This window comes from Alternaria atra (genome assembly GCF_907166805.1).
Source record: "Alternaria atra isolate CS162 genome assembly, contig: 21, whole genome shotgun sequence".
NCBI classification, from domain to species: Eukaryota; Fungi; Ascomycota; class Dothideomycetes; order Pleosporales; family Pleosporaceae; genus Alternaria; species Alternaria atra.
Genome location: NW_025091319.1, coordinates 1,870,066 through 1,889,642, shown reverse-complemented (window position 1 = coordinate 1,889,642; position 19,577 = coordinate 1,870,066). Strand labels below are relative to the sequence as shown.

Here is a 19,577-nt window from a genome sequence, read left to right as displayed (position 1 = left end):
ACGCAGTGCGTGTAACGAGCCGTTTGACGATGTCGATGACAACGAGCAAGTTGTTGATGTGAGCGGAGTAATGATTTGACTGCTGTGAAGCGAACCGGGTATTAAATCATGTTCTCCAAAATGAAGCATGAAGACGACATAGGAATAGCGGAGAAACCTGCAACAAGACGGAAGAGTATGTTACCTTCCATCATCGCTAGTCCTTGGGCTTCCATCCCTGGGACTCTGTCTCCTGCTGTTCATCTGGGTATTCCGATACGTCTCCTCATTCAACGTATCCAGACTTCGCGCCGGACTAGGAGTCGTACCCCTGCTACCACGACTCCGAGATGGAGAACTAGGTCTCGAAGTAGCAATCTCATAACTCGGCAGAACCATGTCCATGCCGCCAGGCGTCCTGCAGCCCGCGGGAGTTCGCATAGCGGTGTTGTAACTAGGCGTACGTGCCAATGCGTCCATATCGTAGTTCGATGGCGGGAGGTCGAAGTAAGCTTGCTCGCCGTTATGCGCTGGTGTGCTATCACCGGAGGAGTGTTGGCGAGAGGGTTGGAAGCGATTGGGGCGGTCGCTGTGTTCCATGCTGAGGCTTGCGAGGCGGTGTTGAAGGGCTGCTGCTGACGCGCCGCCACCGGGTTGGTGGACAGCTGCGTCGAGGGATGTAAGGTTTTCGGATGAGCCGCGGCGGGATTGCGCATAGAAAGGTGTGTTGGCACCACTGTTCATCATACTGTGAACGCCGCCGGGGGTCATGAAACCGGATGGGTCAATATCGTTGTAGAGGGAGTCCAGTTGATGCAGGCCATATGTAGGAGGCGCGTTCTGGTTGACCTCGTCTTGTATCGCTTGTTGGTTTAGAATGTTCTGGTCAACTACTACACTCTGGTCTTCGTTCGGAGGTAGATTCGGGGAGATGAACAGGTGCACGTGGTTCTTCACCAACAGTTGACTGGTATGACCTTCCGGGTTCTTGAGGTTGACGTATAGCCGCAGTTTGTGCGTTAGCCGTATGTTCTCAGTATCTACTGACTGCCGGCAGTTCTTGAGCGACTTTGGTAAATCGAGAGTCATGGAGAAGCGATGCGACTCGTCAAACAACGCGTCTGTGTCTTCTGTTCCGTCTGGGACCCTGCGCGCCGAGTTTTCTGGCATATCGCCTTCGGTCACCGCAACTTGTATGTCATTTTGGTGGCTTATCCGGCGACCAGCGTAGTCGGCGAATAACTGCCGTGACTCTATCAGTTCCATCTTGATTGTTGAAATCTCCACGCCCTTGCGCAGGGGAATCAAGACGAAATCGGCCGTTATGGACGTTCCGACGATGTAGTTCTTCTGCGGGACTGTGATCTTGTATGCCAGCTTGTTCGCCCAGATGTCCTCGTTGATCTGCTCCATGGGCATGGATTCGAGCATGTCGCGTCCGAGCGTCCGTATGACGCGGATGTGCGCCGTAGCACTGAGCTGCTTGCTCATGTACCCTCTATCCACGTGGGCCTTTAGACTATAAACCACCCAGTTTGTTGGTAGCCCCTCAACGCTCTGGTCGAGGTTGGGAGGCATCTTGAACTTGAAATCCCACTCATGGTACCCAGCATTGAGCTTGTGTGCTTTGGTCTTGCTGCCGACGTCGACGGGAAAGAGGTGGAGTTCTTCGACGAGGAAGTTGGTCTTCTGCGTGATAGGCTGCGGGCTTACCGTGTTGGTCAAGTGCCATCTGTGCGCGGAGAGTTAGCATAATTCATAAGAACGAGCTTCTTCGTGGACAGGGAGGTTACCGTACGAGACTTTCCGTGTGCCCGTGAGTGTGATTCGCAAGCTCCTCACTGACATGGACTCTGGGTTGTTCAGAACCAGCTTTCCCCTCAGCTCCGTCTCATGCGACTCGGACGACTCTCCGTAGAAAACAACAAAAGGCGACTCAGGCCTGGGGATTCGTTAGCCGTCTCCATGTTGATATTTGACAATAGGTGAAAGCGTACTTGATCTCGAGGGTCGGCGCGGCATTTCTGCCGAACACCCCGACACTTGGGCGAGGCATGATGATGTAACGAGGGACAAGTCAAAAATCACAAGAGAGACACAACCACCACTCTTCGAGTCCAAAAGGTGGGGTCCAGCGAATAAGTATCAGCTGGGTCTAGTCGCAGGCTGACGTAAGGATGGGTATCACTCTGGGTGGGCGCAGCTCGTATGGTATGCGAATGTGGGATGGCGATGTGGTGAGCCAGCTGGATTGGGGCTGAGAAGAAGCGTGGGAGGGAAGTAGGGTTTAAAGCTGGTGAAGCAGTGGTGTCATTCGACAGGAAGGAACCCACGTCAAGGATATGTAAAGTAAGGTGAGGGCTTTGTTCAGCGCGGCACGCGTGTTGGAACCGCGTTAGATATACCAGAGAGCGTGGGATATGCGGGCAAGGGCGGCCTGCCCAAGCAGCTGCACCCTGATGAGCTCATGGGCATAAGTGGAGACGGTCGGTAGCTACTCGCAGCTCGCATCATTGCCTCTAGTTTAGCGCGCTTCTTTCACTTGTCTTAGAATTTTCTGGCGGCGATTAGGCGTCACATTGGCATCGCAGGGGGGCATCAAAGAAGGTGTTCCGATAAGCCTCCCGCGAACGGCGGCGATACCAGCGCAAGCCTCTCTTCGATCGATGCAAGCAACGTCGAGAGGGATTACGCGCGTCCTGGATAATGATGGGAATAATCTTCAATAAGTTCTGCATACTCCTCGAGTCCATTCAACCCAACGTCCACTCTTTGTGTCACAAGCGAGGAGTCATGGAGACGTGTTCAGGGTTTTGCTTGCGGCTCTCCCGAGGATATGTGGTACCCGCAGGCCTTCTAGGGTTTCTATGCTAGCGATTACGCCACACATGGAATGGTCGCCGCCATCTTGCATCGGCCAACCTGCAAGAGAAATTCCGAAACGATGGTGAGCTGCGATGCACCTCGCCGGTTGCATATCCAAATGTATATCGTCAACCATTCCAACCTTCTCGAACGACGGTGGCCTGACGCAGAGCTATTAGGGTTGTACATGTGGGAGTATTGCGTGTCGTTGATAGAGGGGTCGTCATCACGATGCGTTAGTAAGACTTTCAGGTGCGAACTATCGTTATGCAGCCTTACACATCACGCTGACTTCATCTCAACGCATCGCCGTCCGGTCACGCCGTCACCGTTTGACCGCCACGATGAAACCAGCACCAGCCTCCTCTACAACAAGCCCGTGATATGCACTCTGCATACCTTAATCTCGGTCCGAGAGGGCACGGTCAGGAAAATCTGCGGCTAGACTTGCATTGCCGCAACTGTGGGTATCAACAGCAGAGCCTCATCAGAGCTACGTACATTATACTGACCCACAGCTGGGAGAAGCGACGCGGCTACCGCTATAAATTCCCGCAGGCGCCGTGAGTATCCACTGCTTAGTAGAGTCGTGATCGTAAGAGACATGTTAGTTACCGGCCGGAAACATGGTCGCACTGTCGTGATTTTCACACCATGTTGCATGGTGGAGATAAGGAAACTTGATTTTGCGACGCTGTGTCGATGGAGTACTGCTCTAACCATATGTTCTAGAACAAGAGGCTCTTTCGCGCACATGCAAGTAAACGTGCATATGCAATAGGGCTGAACGTTTTGCACATGTCAGACATCGGGACATATCGGAGGTCAAACTCTCTCCCAATACCAAGAGCACCTACCAAGACCTCCGATCCATCCATCACCACCATCATCAAACGCGATCGCGCGATAACGTCTAAACGTCTATGCAGATCCGAATGCCTCGTCCTACAAATGGTTTCCGTTTGCACTCGCAGACATACTGCTGTCGTCATTCCCAGCACCTTCTTTCGGTCGGTCCCAAGTCCTGATGTGGCCTGCAATTCAAACAGTCAGCGATCCACTTCCTTATCTCTCGTTTTTGCTCATCGCGAACTCAACAAATGCGTGGGCGGATCCCTGTGTGACACTAGACTAGACGGGTGTTCCTGCGCACGGCCACAGCGGCGCAGTAAAACCCGCCCTTATCGCAGATCACGTCCCTCTAGTGTACAACGTGCGCGTAACGGGTGGATATGAGGTGATTGAGACGAAAACTTTTGCTGATGCCACTCACCGTTTTTGCATGATGTTAGGATACAGTCCTCTTCGAAGCCTAGCCAGCACAGTGGGTGCTCGTGGACGGCTTTTGCCTACGGGTAATGGCGATTAGAAATTTGATGTTGAGGTTTCAGGACAGACTTACCAGCACTGGAGGTAGCATGGCCGTGCGTGCCCGAGGCTCCACGCGATGCACCACTTCTTCTTCATCCAACATGCTACCCGATGTGAGATTAGAATTCGATCTCAGTCGGTTCATCGAACTTCCTGTCTGTGTGCGCTGCATCTTGAGGTTTGACGAGGCAATACTACCGCGCTGTCGCACAGATGCCTAAATCAACGTCAGCCATTATACTTGCCAGATTCAGCGACTTGGACTTACTGCTCGAGGCCTGTGCAGCATGCCGACACTGAAGTCCCACAGCAACAAGCGACAGTCCTCTCCTACGCTACCAATCCGATAGTTGCGCTCGTCGCATCGCCATGGATCGAACTGCACTGCCGTCACCCACGAATTGTGGCCTTGACAGCGTGCAACCAGCATACTCTCCTCCAAAGACCATATAGAGACAAGATCATCCTGTCCTCCGGTGACGACATAGCGGCCGTCGGGCGACCAACAGACGCACATCATCCCGCCGTAATAGCTCATGTAGTGGTGGAGCAGCTTCTCGCGAAGGAAATCCATAATTCTAAAGGACCCATCCTCGGACACGACGGCAAGATGACGTCGGTCGGGCGAGAACTCGAAAGCATTGACCTTGGACCTGGAGACTTGCCAGTAGGACACGGGGTTCGTTCTCTGGTTCTTAGAGTTGACAGACTTTTTGATCGTCAACAGAGCTTTCAGTTTCTTCTCCCCATCGGTTAGCCCGTTTTCGCTCGGTGATGTGATTTCCTCGGGCACGAAGACAGCATCCTCCTTTTCCTTGTCGTACACCACCAGGCTTCCATCCATGTGTGCTGCGAGGAACAGATTCTCGCTATTCGGTAGCCACCGTATGTCAGACACAGCGGTCGCGTTGATGACACCGTTCTTGTTGATGCGCGCGTACTTTTGCGACATTGGCTCGTACCATATTATGTCGCCCGTGGAGAAACCCATGATGATGTCAAGATGATTTGGCCCTTTTGTGATTTGGTTTATGTCGTGACAGAGTGCGTGCGCTTTGGTGAAGAGGATCTTGGTCATGTGTTCTTCCTTTGTAGGCGATGTCAAGTCCAGCCATTGGAATGCGCGGTTGATATTGGCGAAAGCGTAGAGGCCATTAGGGTTATGTTCTTGTAATCGCTTTGTCAGAGCCTCATGGGGGATGACCCTGGACACGAAGGAAGAATTGCTCTTAACAATATTGCTCTTCGGTTTGCGCCTCTTGGACGGATCTTTGGAGTCCTTGCCATTGATTACTGTCAACGCCGTATTGCCCTCTCCGAACACTGGTGTCTTCAGACCATCCAGCGGGGATGAAGCGATGCCATTGGCGCCATATGAACCAACATCACTCGTTTGGCTGTTTGTTTCGTGGGGCGATTCCTGTATGCTCGGGGGAACTTGCGACCGGGTGCTCGTGCGGGTGCCGAATCTATAGAGTTGCGACTGCGAGGGCTGGCGGGGCGCGAGGGCGACCAGCGAAAGCTTTGTGCCAGTTGTCGGGGGAGATACCGTGGTCGCAAGAGGGTTCGGGTTATGGATGGGGGCCTCTGACGGATGCGGTGGGGGCGTAGCTAGATGGAGGTCGTCGCGCAGCACATAGGTACCTTTCATAGCGTCAGTGAAGATGACGAGTATAGGGTCCGAGGCTCATTAATTACCTTCTCCCACGACCAACTGATAGTCGGGCCCGGTGGGATGGGTGATGCTGTTGTTGGTCTCGATAAGCTGGCCCGGCTGCACGCCCGGGTAGCCTCCGACGGGATAGCGTGGTGGAGGAGGTAGGACGCTGTATACTCGTCAGTCAAGCTTCACGTGCGGGTGGAGCATGATAGGGCTGCGATTGGTGGGTGACTGGCGGTCAGCGCAGAGATAGGACAGGTACTCACAACATAGCAGCTGCAGTGTAATCGGTCGCGGACTAACGGCTTAGAATCGGTGAATCGGATCGCGCCGGCCTGGTGGAGAGGTGCCTGGCTAGAGATGACAGGGTAGATTAAGACATTAGTACTGGCTGGGAGAGGCAGGATACGTCAATTTGAGCACGCGGAGAAGGAGGCTTGTGGCCGCGGCAGTAGCTGGGATGGAAGCGCGGGCCCTGGAACCAGCGGGAGGGAACTGGGGAAGTGGAAAGCGGAGACGGACGCCTTACGGCTCCGTGCACAGGACAAGATTATCTCGAGTGGCAGCTTCCATCCCGTTGTTCGTTGGTGGAGATGCTTCGACATGGGTTCGGCCCATCTGCAGGGCCGCATTCAAACGGTCGAGCAGGCATTGCACCCTCCCAGCGACCAATCTTGCGGGGCCCGCTGGCGGGGAAGCTGCGATCGTCTCCCACGCGTGCCAAGCCTTTTGACAGCACTGGAGCCACACTGGTGCATTGCCCTGACCAACAAATCGATTCAGATGCACAACCTTCCACAATTCTAGACGATATTCAACGTCGACTTTAGACAGTTTCCCGTTGACCTGCCTCCACTACACCCACCACCTCTCCCTACGATGCAATAACATGCGGCTGAGAAATGGCGACCGGTATGTGGAGTTCCGTCCCGATAACACGTCTACAACACCCACTAACAGCTACAGTACGGATATGTCTTTGTGGTGACGATGGCGTCGGCAAGAGCTCCATCATCACGTCTCTCGTCAAAGATGTCTTCGTCACAGCCAAAATCCAACCCGTCCTACCACAGGTAACACTACCGCCCACGCTCGGAACACCCGATAATGTCACCACCACCATCGTCGATACCTCTGCGCTTCCCCACGAACGACATACTCTCCGAACAGAGCTCCGCAAGTCGAATGTCATACTTCTCGTATACTCGGACCACTACAGCTATGAGAGGGTGGCCTTGTTTTGGATGCCCTACTTCCGCTCGCTAGGCGTCAACGTGCCAGTAGTCCTCTGTGCAAATAAGTCTGACCTCGCTTCAAATGGCACAACATCGCAAGTGGTGTCAGAGGAGATGCTGCCGGTCATGAATGAGTTCAAGGAGATCGACTCCTGCATACGGACCAGCGCCAAGGATCACCACAACATCAACGAGGTCTTCTTCCTTTGCCAAAAGGCCGTCACCCACCCAATCGCACCCCTATACGATTCGAAAGAAAATTTGCTCAAACCGGCGGCCATCTCTGCATTACAACGCGTCTTCCATCTCTGCGACACAGACAAAGATGGTTATTGGAACGACCAGGAAGTCCACGATTTCCAGATCAAGTGCTTCGAGAAACCACTGGGCGATGATGACCTGGCCAACATAAAGAGGTCAATGGAGCGCTTTGCCCCAGGCCTGACCGGCGAACATGGCATGGACGAGAAGGGCTTTTTGCTTCTGAACAAGATCTTCGCGGAGAAGGGTCGGCATGAGACAATCTGGATTATACTGCGGAAGTTCCACTATACCGATAGTCTCAGTCTCCAGGATACATTCCTCCATCCCAAGTTCGACGTTCCTCAATTCTCGTCGGCTGAGCTGAGCCCCTCTGGCTACCGCTTCTTCGTGGATCTCTTTCTCAAGTTCGACATGGACAACGACGGGGGGCTCAACGACAGAGAGCTTGCCAATCTGTTCGCACCCACGCCCGGCATGCCAACGTCATGGGTAGACTCGGCATTCCCGTCGTGCACAGTGCGTAACGAAGCAGGGTACATCACGCTACAGGGTTGGCTCGCGCAATGGAGTATGACTACTTTTGAAGAGCCCAAAACGACTCTGGCTTACCTAGCATACCTTGGGTTCGAAAGTGGCGATCGTGGGGGAACGACGAGCGCGCTCAAAGTGACCAAAGCGAGGAAGCGAAGGAAGAAGCCTGGACGAGTCGAACGTAACGTCTTCTTATGTTACGTGCTTGGTTCGAGCGGGAGTGGAAAGAGCTCATTGCTATCTGCCTTCCTACAGCGACCGTTCAGCCACACATACCATCCCACGATAAAACCCCGCTCGGCTGTCAATAGTGTCGAACTGAAAGGTGGAAAGCAATGCTACCTGATCTTGGAAGAGCTTGGCGAACTCGAACCCGCGATTCTAGAAAATCAGACCAAGCTGGATGCGTGTGATTTGTTGTGTTACACATACGATTCGAGCGACCCCACTAGTTTTGCGCATATCGTCGAGTTGCGGAAGAAGTATCCTCACCTGGATCAACTACCAGCCGTCTACACAGCCCTGAAGGCAGACCAGGACAAGACGATGCAGCGATGCGAGCAGCAGCCCGACGAATACACCAGCGCTCTGAGAATGGCACCGCCACTACACGTCAGCACGACGTGGAACAGCATCTCGGAGTTGTTCGTTCACGTAAGTACTACGTCTGTTGATTGATTTCACTAAGCTAACATCGTATAGCTGGCCGAAAGCGCTACCCACCCATCGACGGCTTTCCCTAAGCAGGAAGAGGACGGGTACGATTATCTCAATCTTTACCTAGCGCTTGGTGCCGTCACCTGCGCAGTGGCTTCGGCGATGTTCGTCTGGAGACGCAGCAGCGCATCTTCCTGAGACGAGGGGCCTGGCATGAATTTGAATTGTTTGCTTCTTGTATATACCATGGTATCATACCACTTCTACCCCTTAACCAGAACTACTCGCAATTCAACAAAACCCACGCTTCTCGGAGATGATGGCAATACAATATTCACGATAATGGCGGAGGGTCAGCGCTTAAGCGTAACATCGCCTTGGCGTGCAGCTGCGTTGTATAACAGACAAGTCTCGGTGGCACGAGCGAATGAATAGACGCAGGGACATTTACCCCTGGCGCTTCGGCCTGACAGGGTAAGGCGGCAATATGTGGATAGATAATATCGGTGAGTTAGTATAGGATCACGATGGTGGGTAGTGTCGGAAAGGATGGATATAGTGACAGCTCGCTTGACAATGGTGTGGGCTAAGTGCTCTCTGCTACAAGTTACATAGCTGGTAGCCTGATAATACCCCAGGGATCTGCGAGTAGTCTGAGACAGCTATTCTTGTCCCTTTGCCACGCATGACATTGCGGGTAATTGCAACCTGGATACTTGCTTGCTTGCTTGCTTGCTGCGAGAAGCCTAGGAAAGCTTGAATAGCGATTGTTTTTTGTTGGAAACGTTGAAAGGATCTGTTCTTCTTTTTGAACAAGACCCTGAAAAGTGGCATGATGTAGATGTTCTCTAACTCAACAGGATGGCCAAAGCCGCAATAAGGTAGCTGCACTTAGTGAAGGATCGTCAAAGCAGGTTGAGGGCGGCTGCTGGACAGACAGACAGACACACAACGCAGTGCAAGTGGTGATGGCCCCTGTGGCGGAGTGCTTGTCGCGCCGAGTCGTGCGTCCTCATCGGGCACTGGGCTGACTTGAGGCTAGTGACGGTTCCGCGTTAGTCCCTAGACACGGTGCTTGCAGTTGTCAAGCAGCACCTCTACGCATTTTGTCTTCCTGTTGTAATGGTCGCTTTCATTGTTACTCCTACGCTGCATGCAAACGCCCCCTCTTCCGCCTATCGCCCGCCCTTCGATGCTCCACGAGCCTCGGCGCCCTAACCCAGCCGTGGCAATCGTGCCAACCACCTCCACATTCCTCGCAAATGGTGAGTTGACCTCGCACATGTTCTGAAGCCCACGTGCAGGCGCATACTTGGTGGGAAAACGGAGATTGCTCAGAACTACCATTGTTTTGTTTCTCTGCTGCATTCTCCCGGCAAAGGCCCGCGGCGCCAACCCGACTTCCAAGGAGCCCCCAAGCTGACCAAGTCTCGTACCCCACAGGCAACCGACAGAGCACGAGAGCTAGACCGCCTATATCAAATGCGAAATCCACCCCGTCGGGGGCATGCGCCGCAGATATCCATCAGCGATGACAGCCACCACGTCACAGAGGCCATAGGTGACATGTACGGCGGAGATAGCGACACCGAGTCGAACCGACGCAGCCTGCGACCCCTAAGCTTCATTCCCAGCCCCAACGGCGACTCGATACAGTCCTTTGGCGCCTTCGAGGCCTTTGATCCCTTCCCCACCGCTCCGCCCGCAAGATCCCCGCTGCGTCCCCAGATGCCCTACGAGAAGCCCGCAACGCCGACGAGCCCCAATGGCAGCACCAACGTGCCCCAGAAGAGGGCCTCTATCGGCCGACACCCGTCAAACGGCGGCGAGATATCCCCTCCACTGTCTCGCTCCAACTCGAACACGGCGTCGCATCAGTTCCCGCTCAATAATCTCGACTACGAAAACAGTCCTGCGGGTCTTGCCCAGGAGTTGAGCAACCTACAGGCTATACGCAGGATGTCAATGGGTGTTAACAACGCCGATCCCGATCTACCATCGTTCCAATCCGCCAGCTCACCCCCCTCTCCGCCGGCCATGTCTGAAGAAGACGAATCGAAACTCTTCTGGGTACCTGCACGCTTGCACCCCGAACTGGCGCCTATGGAATTCAAGACATTTATCGAGGACAAGATTGACCGGACGAGACGACGCTCCGGCGACTCAGACTCGCTATCGCCGGACGGTGCCATGGGACGTCAGGGTTCAAGTGGAGGTTTACGGCGGAAGAAGTCTATGCTTTCCAGGCAAATCGATACCGGTACAGGCTACAAAGATGGTGCTGAGAGACTGGAAAGGAAACGCTCCGGTGCGCAGCCCAGTGGGGGCCTGTCTAATCTCCAAGAACTTGAGCATATACAGGAGGACCCAGTGGCTTTGATAAGACGGATGAGCATCGACCACAAGGGCATCAGTGGGGAGGGAGAGGAGGGTGCCGATGGCATGCCAATCGTACCAGGCAGTAAAATGCGTGGTCTGGGAACGCTGAAGAGATCAACACACACTACTTACAGACGAGGCAGTCTACGGAAAGGCGGTCCGGCCCTCTCGCGTCGACTTGTCTCTGGCCGACAAGCAGAAACAGATACAGAGGACTCTCCGGGTACCTCCCCCGTACACTCTACTGAGAGCATACCCGAAGTTCCTCCTCTCCCAGGACTTGCGCGAGTTCAGTCGGAACCGGTCAACTCGGCGTTCGAGGGATCGTCCAACAACTTCTCGCGGCCACAAGCAAGCCGGGCATCACCCAGCTATGGCGGAGAAAGGCCCGGTTCAGCTGAGGAACATCCAAGATCAGCTTCCACTGAACCTGTGACACAGGACCGAACTTCGCCTCAGCCCAGGCAATTCCACTCGAGAATCGCCTCGAACGGCCGAACAACAGCGCCTTTGCCAGGCTACACCCCTCCGCCGCAACAAGTACCCCAGATCATCGAGACACCACCGCCACAAGAACTGAATAGGATACCTCAATTTACGTTACCGGAACGTCACTCTTCCCGCCAACCACCGCCTCAATCCCAACAACAGCCTGCTGGTCCCCGCCATTATCCTCAATCTCAGCAGCAGCCCCCGCAGCAGCAGCCCCCGCAACAACAGCGCCAGCCTCAGCCCCAATCAGGCCGCCCGAACCGCCATGCCCAAGCCGCCCAGAATTCCCCGATCAAGCCCGCACAATCATTCGATGATTTAGTAGCACAGCCTTCTGCGATGCCTGGCCAAAACAACAGAGTAGACTCATTGTCCATCATCCCGAACGCACCAGAAGAGAAGAAGCCTGATGGCAAAACTAAAGATAAGAAGGAAGGCTCAGAAGGTGGCCAAAGAAAGACAAGCTGGGGCTGGTTCGGTGGTGACAAAGAGAAGGAAAAAGGCAAGAAGGGTGCAAAGGACGCAGAAAAGGAAAGCGAGAAGAAAGTCAAGAACAAGCTCAGCAAGCCTCAGGAAAAGGGCCACGACGATACGAGACTGGACCTCCTGCAAACGTCCATACAAGGTGGTGGTCGTGGTCGGGAAAGTGTAGTGCTAGATCGTGAAAGCATCAAGCTAGAAGAGGAGCGGAAGAAGGAGAGTGCTAGGAAGACGTCTAGCGAAGGCAAGAAAGAGAAGGAGCCTGGACTACTATCTTCCATCTTCGGAGGAGGAAAGAAGAAGGGCGAGAAAGAATCATCTCACAAGAAAAACGCTTCACGTGGACTATCCCCTGAGCCTCCGCCACGCATCTTGAAGCCCGACATCGATTACAACTGGACCCGATTTTCAATCTTAGAAGAACGTGCGATATACCGTATGGCTCACATCAAGCTCGCGAACCCTCGCCGCGAACTCTACTCGCAAGTCTTGCTAAGCAACTTTATGTACTCGTATCTTGCCAAAGTCCAACAGATGCACCCGCAGATTTCCATCGGTAACTCCAAACAAGCGAAGCAAGCTCAACAGGCTCAGCAACAACAACAAGCCGCGCAGCAGAAAAAAGAGCAGCAACAGCAGCAGTTACAGCAACAAGCCGCTCAGCAATCTCAACAGCAGCAACAACAGCAACAGCAGCCTGAAGAGTTTGCTCAGTATCAGCGGTACCAGCAGGTAGGAAATGTTGAGTAGACAATTGCGGAAAGATGCTAATAGAGATTGCAGCAACAGCAGCAGCAACACGAGCAACAATCAGAGAAATCCAACGAGTGGCCAAGCGTACAACAGCAACAAGCCAATGGGGGTCTCCAACATCAACAACAAACCGGACAACAACAGCAGCAGCAACAGCAGCAACATCAAAGAGGGGCATCGTATAATCAGAACCCACGCGATTCACACCATTCTAACTACAGCGCGAATGGTAGCGGAGGAAGTGGTGGTGGTGGGTACAGCGTTGCGAATACGCAGAATTATCTAGGTCAATCTGGTAAAACCGGCGGAGGAGGGGCAGGTTACTCTAATTATTCGGATTCGGATCAGAGTCAAAGGGCCGATGATGATATGTGGTAGGAGTTTGGTATCTCGTCGTCAACCGTCGTTCTCATGGTCATGTGAGAGGAAATGGAAAAAAAGAGGGCGAGCATGGTTATCTAGCCCTACTTTCTATCTTGAACTACGCTTCGTTCTTCTCTTTTTTCTTTCTTTGCCAATTTCGAATTGTAAAATTAATCTGCTGCTACGATTTATTGTCTAATATCTCACTGGGTCATTGGGGGCGTATGAGAATCTGAGCAGGAATAGATGGATGGACAGGGACGAGATGGGACAACGTCTGACGGTCGTTGGATGCGAAGATGTAGATAGGGAATTACATCCAAGGTAGTTTGTTCGAAACTAATAGCCGCGCCATGCGTACCATGATGCAGCAATCGACACCCCTTGCGCCTGGTTGTCACTTCATTACCTCATCTCTCTCTTTCTGCTCCATTCAATCCTACTGCACCCGACTCCGAGCAACGTGATTCTTCCAGTGCCTTCAAGAATCCCAAGTACAAAGAGTGTTGTTTGTCTGAGTTGCAAACGTTGGAAAGAGATGGAATGGTGGGTGAATGTATTTATGAGAGGGGGGCGATGCGCTGGAGTAGTTCATCTAATCAACCCCTGAGCTTGTTCGAGAGTCAAGTCAAGCTTTGAGGATATCAACTTTAAAATGCCGCCAAAACAACACGTTAAATCCCGGCTACGAAAAGAGGTACGTCAAGACAACAGTACGGAGAACAACAATAGCGAAGAAGTGGTGGTACGGGACACAGTCGCAGACTCAAGTGTAGACATGGATGCATTGTCAGACGAAGACAGGATGGAAGATCAAGATGATGGTGCGGGGGAGAGAGCAAGAGATGCTGCGGGAGATCGGCGAAGTGAAGAAGTGCCTCAGGCATTCCGAGAAGAAGACCATCTAGTGCGCCAAATTCAAGATGCCGAGAACGGGAAAGGAGAACAAGACGATGTTCAAGCCGATGTCGATCGGAGTGATGAAGGGGACGTCGTTGATGACGCCACAAAATCCACGGCATCTGAAGCAGTAGAAGACCTACTAAATGAGATCAAGACAAATTGGGGTATCGACACGCTAAAAAAGCTGATGGTACCAGGGATCAATAAGAACGGGAACCCTGAGGATACGTGGCTTTCTGGGGAAACGGACATCGCGGATGAAGAGTGGGAAATGAACACTTTGCGCCTCTTCCGAAACTTATCCCGTTTGACACAAGGTGAATACAACAAAGCAAAAGATGCATTGGCCAAGAAGCTGAGTTACAGAAAGCATAACGAAAACGGTGGGAGGACTGGAAGTGACAGATCGATAGAAAAAGAGCCTAGGTTGCGCAACGATTTGAGAGAGGTGAACTCGTCTTTTAAGCAAAAGAAATGGGAAGCAGAAGATGAGGGTGACAATACAGATGAAGAGCCGACAGGGCCTAAGAAGAATAAGAGGCAGAAGAGGAAGAGCTCTGCATCTATAGACGATGATGACGATCTATACATTCGCGAAGACGAGATCTGGAAGAAGGGTAGAAAGAGAAAGCACAGCAGTAAAGTGCCAGGTGAAGAAAATATAGGCCATCTCGGACTGCAACAACACGATCCAGTTGAATCTAGTCCAAGCCCGAATCTGGTACCTCCAGTCGATCCACGCGAAGAGAATGGCGAGAAAGGCAAGAACATAAAGGCAAGCACCAAGGAAAAGGCGAAGGCAACGCCAAAGCGAAAGCGAAATGGGAAGAAAGACGACAACATTGATAGCACTCCCAGTGAATCTCCTACAGCAAACACGATACAAAGCGCAGAGGAGCGAGACACCGCACTCGAACGCATCAACGAGAACTTGGGAACCACTTCGCTTCTTGAATACTTGCCAGCAGGCCTACATCCAATTGGTGTAAATAACGATGCAGAACTGGACTTGGGAATCATCGCCCGAATGCTTGATCTCTCCAGCGCTGCTACAACAGAAGCGCAACGCAACGCGTTGAGGCAAGCGTTGGTAGAACAAGTAGCAGGAAGGACAGGCATTAGTACCGAAGCCATCTGTGCCGATATTGCACTAGCTGGTGAGCAGTATCATTTGGAAGAACAAGCGAAGATCAACAACCGAAGTAGTTCGTCATTCCCGCGCTCCGCTCGCCAGTCGCAGGCAGAGTCACTAACTTTACGGAGGCCGGGATTGCGCAGTCAGAGTCGACAAGAAGTTCCTCCGGTCACCAATCAACCAGCTGAAGCAGCCCAGGTTCCTCATACGACACTCGCATCTGAACCAGGTGTATCTCCATCTTCCCGTGATCAACCGAAACTTCCTGTTGTAGCTGTGGACAAGGCCACGGATAGTCAAACTCGACGCGGCGCTAAACTTGGCAGAAAGAATGAAGGTACAACTCAACAGCTGACGAGAAGGACCCAACAACAAGGAGGGCACAATCTCGTCCCACACGATCCTCCGGAGCCACCAACATACCCATCAGGCCAACAATTCTTTCCCCAAGCCTCAGTCCAGTTGCCAAACCCACCGCTTCCACCTGCGCACCTCCATATAGAGAATTCCGATACGGCATCCAGACGACGCGAACTTGATGACACGAGACGAAGATTCCGTGAAGCGGAAGCTGCGGAGGAAAACTTTGATGCAGAAGTTCGACGGACTCAGACAAGAGATGAGAACGCCGTCATCCGGAGAGAGAACGCGCGTCGTGAAACCGAGCGTCGTCGAGTGGAAATGGAATTAGCTGAAAAAGCAATCAGAGGGGATGATGCACAAGTTGGGTTTGAACACCACGCAGAGCCTAGAGGCGCATGACAATAGCGAGACAAACGTCAGGATGGACAACAGAGAAGTGAAGTGGGTAGTAGAAAAAAAGAGTAGAGAAGAAGGAAACGGAGATGAAAACAATGAGACGCTGTAGAGTAGTGCATAGGTGCTGCGAACAACCTCGTACGACTAAAGCAGTGAGGTTCCGATAATTACACACATCATGCTAGCAATTCTAAGATGTCAAAGAAGGACTCTTAGGTATGCGTGTCACTTCTCATATACATTGTAGTAGGCTCAACGGCTAGTCGATGGCGGAAGTCAGTAGCCTCAAAGCTGGCGACAATACCGATGCTATACAACTCCGCTTCGCTTGTGACCTTCCATCTGTGTGAGTGTAGACCAAGGGACCTTCACCACTGATCATATTCATTACCTAACAAATTCGCAAGATTCGCGTTGTGTGTCTGTATCGTACTATCAGCGGTGCGGAAGGTCAGTTCCATCCACGTCATCCATCTCTTCAGGCAGTGGAGTAGTCATGCCGCCTAAAGAAGAGCTTGAGTAGCGAGTGCCGGACCCGACGTTGGAAGCGGAGGAGGATGAGGTTTTATCGTCGCTGTACTTCTTCTGCTGTAGATCGCGTAGTATCTTCTGACCTTGGAGGAGAGAGTCACGTTGTCCGAAGAGCTCTTTCCGGAGTTTGTAGCGGTGGGGAGATTCGGCAAGGAGACGAACTGCGTTATTATAGCCTGTGTGGTATAGTCAGTATAATGCTCAGATGTTCCAGCGAGAAACATTGGATACGTACCTTCACTGCCATCATTAAGGCCTAGGCCATTCTCAAGCTCGTCACGAAGCTGCGTACGCAATAGCTTGAAGAATTTGGACTCAATACGCATGCAGATAGCGTCGTGAAAGCGGCGAGCGGCGAGCATGTAGTATGTGGTGACCTGGGCGATGACTCCGAGCTCTACTACGTAGGGTTCATGGTTGAGTACTTCCATGATCCTTGCGTCCTTCTTCAGCCTCTCTTCTTCCTGCGCAGTAGTTACTTTGCCTGTTCGCTGGGACCTGTCGCGCTTGTACCTGTGAAAGCGAGATTTGAAGCGAGCCTGGCGGTAGTTGTCTAGAACTGCACCTTTCTCGCATTCGAAGATGTCATCGTGGAAGATATATGGTCCTTCCTTCTCGTCGTTCAGACTCTCCTCAGTCATAGTCGTGCGCTGCTGAGTGAAGTTCAGGCTCACCATCTCTTCAACGATCTTCCAGGCGGTTCGGTAGAAGGCCGATCCGTCGTATCTGGAAAAGTGCTTCTGGAATAAGACCTTAACCTGATCGGAGATCTGAGCTTCGAGCGTATTGAAGAAATCGTTGAGCGGTCGTGACCAATGCTCGAGTGTTTCTAGCATCAGATTGTCGACCACACGCGGCTCGATCTGTCCAGGCACCTTGCTTTGTGAGTTTTCTGCCAAGTGTTGGGTGATTTGATCAAGAAAGAACTTCTTCCTGAGGTCACTGAAGTCTGGGCTTGGGACACCTGATTTGGCTTCGGAAGATTTTGGCAGACCGCGGCGGCTGGGTGTCTTCACTGGCGAAGGGTCTGCCGTTCCATCAATCTTTCGCTTCTTGGTGGGCGTTTCGAGGTTGCTATGCGTCGGTGTGTCTCGGTCCTCTTTATCTCCATAGTCCTCGTTATCATCATCATCATCGTCGTCAACAGAGATAGCTTTGCTAGCTGAGTTACCGGGTTGAGCTCCTAATACATCCATGTAGACGGTTGTGTCTCGGTCTCCGCTTACGGACACAGTAGGCTTCATGCTTGCCAAGGCATCGAAAAACGCCTTTTGCTGTGCTTTCCAATTATTGCGCCATGCCTTGCATGGAAACTCAGCGTCTAGTTCCTTGCGTACTTCTTGAGAAAAGTCGAGAATAACATCTGCAATTATTCGAGAAGCGTTATGGGTCGGAGGCTCCGGGAACTGTAGCAAATCTGTTTCTACTTGACAAAGCCGAGTGTTGATCTCGTGATCGATGACAGGCAGTTTCCTGGTGATTTGTTCCGCAAGCTTTCCAGAAAGAAAGCTCTGGAGGTTCAAAGTACCAAAGCGGTGGCTGTAATCTTTGAACTCTGTCGCCCAAGGCTCTCCCTGGCTGAAGAACTGCTGTTCTTGGAATCGAGCCTGTAGGTGAGTGAGACCTTGATTGATCTCGTCCTGACCCAGGTTCTTGACAACAAAGTATCCATGTCCTAGTGCGAAGCGCTGTTGGTCGAAAACTGCCCTAAGCTTTTCATGGCGAGATCCTGCTGGCAGGCGATCTGGTTTAGTGAGCACGCCTGGAGATGTCAGCGATTAATGTACCATTAGAGGGTATCATACGTACCAATGCACCGGTCCGTAGCATTGAGCTTCCGCGCAATTCCACCTGCAGTCGAGTTTGCTATATCATTCTCTAGCGAGCAGGTTACCAGAATAAGGGCTTCTGGATCCCTGACGTAGTCCATGACTAGATCGCGAACAAACTCAACTAGGAACTCCGACTCCTCGGATTCTGCCTGACCAATTATGCCTGGCAAGTCGTAGAAGCTCAGTGCAGGAAGACCCGGATGAGTGATTGCGATAACAACGATGTTCGGGCTGAATTCGCAGCTGCGATAGTCGCCAAGCACGCCGATGGGTGCTCGAAGGAACTCTTGGTAGTCCCTCATAGGATTTATAGTTGCAATCTGAGCGCGGGCGATGATATCTTCGAGTTGACGGGGGTCTTCTGTAGACGCGAAGTGTACAAGGCCAGGTTGCGGTAGTTGTATCCATCCTGGGAAGCGGCGCTCATGTCCTTTACCCTTCTTGCCATCGTAGCCAAAACCACGGCGCAGACTGACGTTTGCGCTCCAACCGGCGCGAGTATCCTCGGAAGGCTCTAGCTTGATAAACAGCGGGCACCTGGTGCAAGTATCGGTGGACCGAGGCGTTTTGATGCCTGATATCGCTTCAATCACCGACGACTTTCCCGTAGACTGCTCCCCTAGGGTTCAGTGTCAGTAAGAGAGTCATCGAGTGCCATGTAACACAACTTACCTAGGACGATACACTTCGGTAAAGGGATCTTAAGCATTTGCAAACCCAGACCCTCTAGGCGGCTGATAGTTGAGATGACCTCTTTCACATGGAGGCCGAGCGGATCGATTTCTGGAGCAACAGGCGCATTAGGCGTCTCTCTTGGATCTGACCTCCTGTTAGTAGCTTAGGCGCCACCATCTGTCAAATTGTAACTTACTATCTTGGCCAACCAAGTGAAGCGGTTCGAGGCCCTCATTCAGGCGTGATACGTCATCGTGTGCAGATAGACTCTCGAATTCCCGTGAAGGTGTGTACGCGTTGCTATGAGCGTTGTAGTCGGCGTTTCCTTCTAAGGGCACGTCTGCAACGGCACCGTCGTCAGTGGGTGAGACCGGCTGCTTGGCTGCACCATTGCGCATATGGCTACGAGTGGCACCTGCCATATCTTCGAGCTTGTATAGATGATTGTGGCAGTACAGGTAGGTGAGAGAGTGGAGGTACGATCAAGGTTGATAGCGACGACGACGCGAGTGCCAAGACTTAGCAGGGTGAGGTGACACAAATATCTAAAGCGGGGATCAAGAGTGGCAAGCAGGAATGATTGGATGAGGGACAAGTCGGCCCAGGTGAAGGCAAGTCTGATACCGCCATTGGGACGGTGAACGCTGATTGTGTGATGCATACCCGCGCAGCTAGTGGTGAGGAGAATGGTGCGAATGTTAAAAAAAAACAGC

The 19,577-nt window shown here is 52.4% G+C and overlaps 5 protein-coding genes across 5 annotated transcripts; 2 read left to right on the top strand and 3 right to left on the bottom strand.

Annotated features, from left to right (window-relative positions):
- Window positions 1–180: 180 nt before the first annotated feature.
- On the bottom strand, window positions 181–2,035 carry ALTATR162_LOCUS1042 (uncharacterized protein; the record flags this gene model as incomplete). Its single annotated transcript, XM_043308637.1, has 3 exons — window positions 181–1,711; window positions 1,826–1,921; window positions 1,977–2,035. The coding sequence occupies 3 exons, from the start codon at window positions 2,033–2,035 to the stop codon at window positions 181–183; spliced, it is 1,686 nt and encodes a 561-aa protein (XP_043164572.1).
- A 1,990-nt stretch (window positions 2,036–4,025) lies between these two features.
- Window positions 4,026–6,146, bottom strand: ALTATR162_LOCUS1041 (uncharacterized protein; the record flags this gene model as incomplete). The annotated part of the gene is made up of 5 exons (XM_043308636.1): window positions 4,026–4,193; window positions 4,247–4,432; window positions 4,484–5,859; window positions 5,914–6,041; window positions 6,142–6,146. The coding sequence occupies 5 exons, from the start codon at window positions 6,144–6,146 to the stop codon at window positions 4,026–4,028; spliced, it is 1,863 nt and encodes a 620-aa protein (XP_043164571.1).
- Window positions 6,147–6,777: 631 nt separating this feature from the next.
- Window positions 6,778–13,044, top strand: ALTATR162_LOCUS1040 (uncharacterized protein; the record flags this gene model as incomplete). Its single annotated transcript, XM_043308635.1, has 5 exons — window positions 6,778–6,787; window positions 6,842–8,559; window positions 8,608–8,663; window positions 9,867–12,645; window positions 12,697–13,044. The coding sequence occupies 5 exons, from the start codon at window positions 6,778–6,780 to the stop codon at window positions 13,042–13,044; spliced, it is 4,911 nt and encodes a 1,636-aa protein (XP_043164570.1).
- A 763-nt stretch (window positions 13,045–13,807) lies between these two features.
- On the top strand, window positions 13,808–15,829 carry ALTATR162_LOCUS1039 (uncharacterized protein; the record flags this gene model as incomplete). The annotated part of the gene is made up of 1 exon (XM_043308634.1): window positions 13,808–15,829. One exon carries the CDS (start codon window positions 13,808–13,810, stop codon window positions 15,827–15,829), a length of 2,022 nt encoding a protein of 673 aa, XP_043164569.1.
- A 432-nt stretch (window positions 15,830–16,261) lies between these two features.
- ALTATR162_LOCUS1038 (uncharacterized protein) lies at window positions 16,262–19,286 on the bottom strand (the record flags this gene model as incomplete). Its single annotated transcript, XM_043308633.1, has 5 exons — window positions 16,262–16,533; window positions 16,593–18,119; window positions 18,167–18,808; window positions 18,862–19,008; window positions 19,061–19,286. 5 exons carry the CDS (start codon window positions 19,284–19,286, stop codon window positions 16,262–16,264), a joined length of 2,814 nt encoding a protein of 937 aa, XP_043164568.1.
- Window positions 19,287–19,577: the final 291 nt, after the last annotated feature.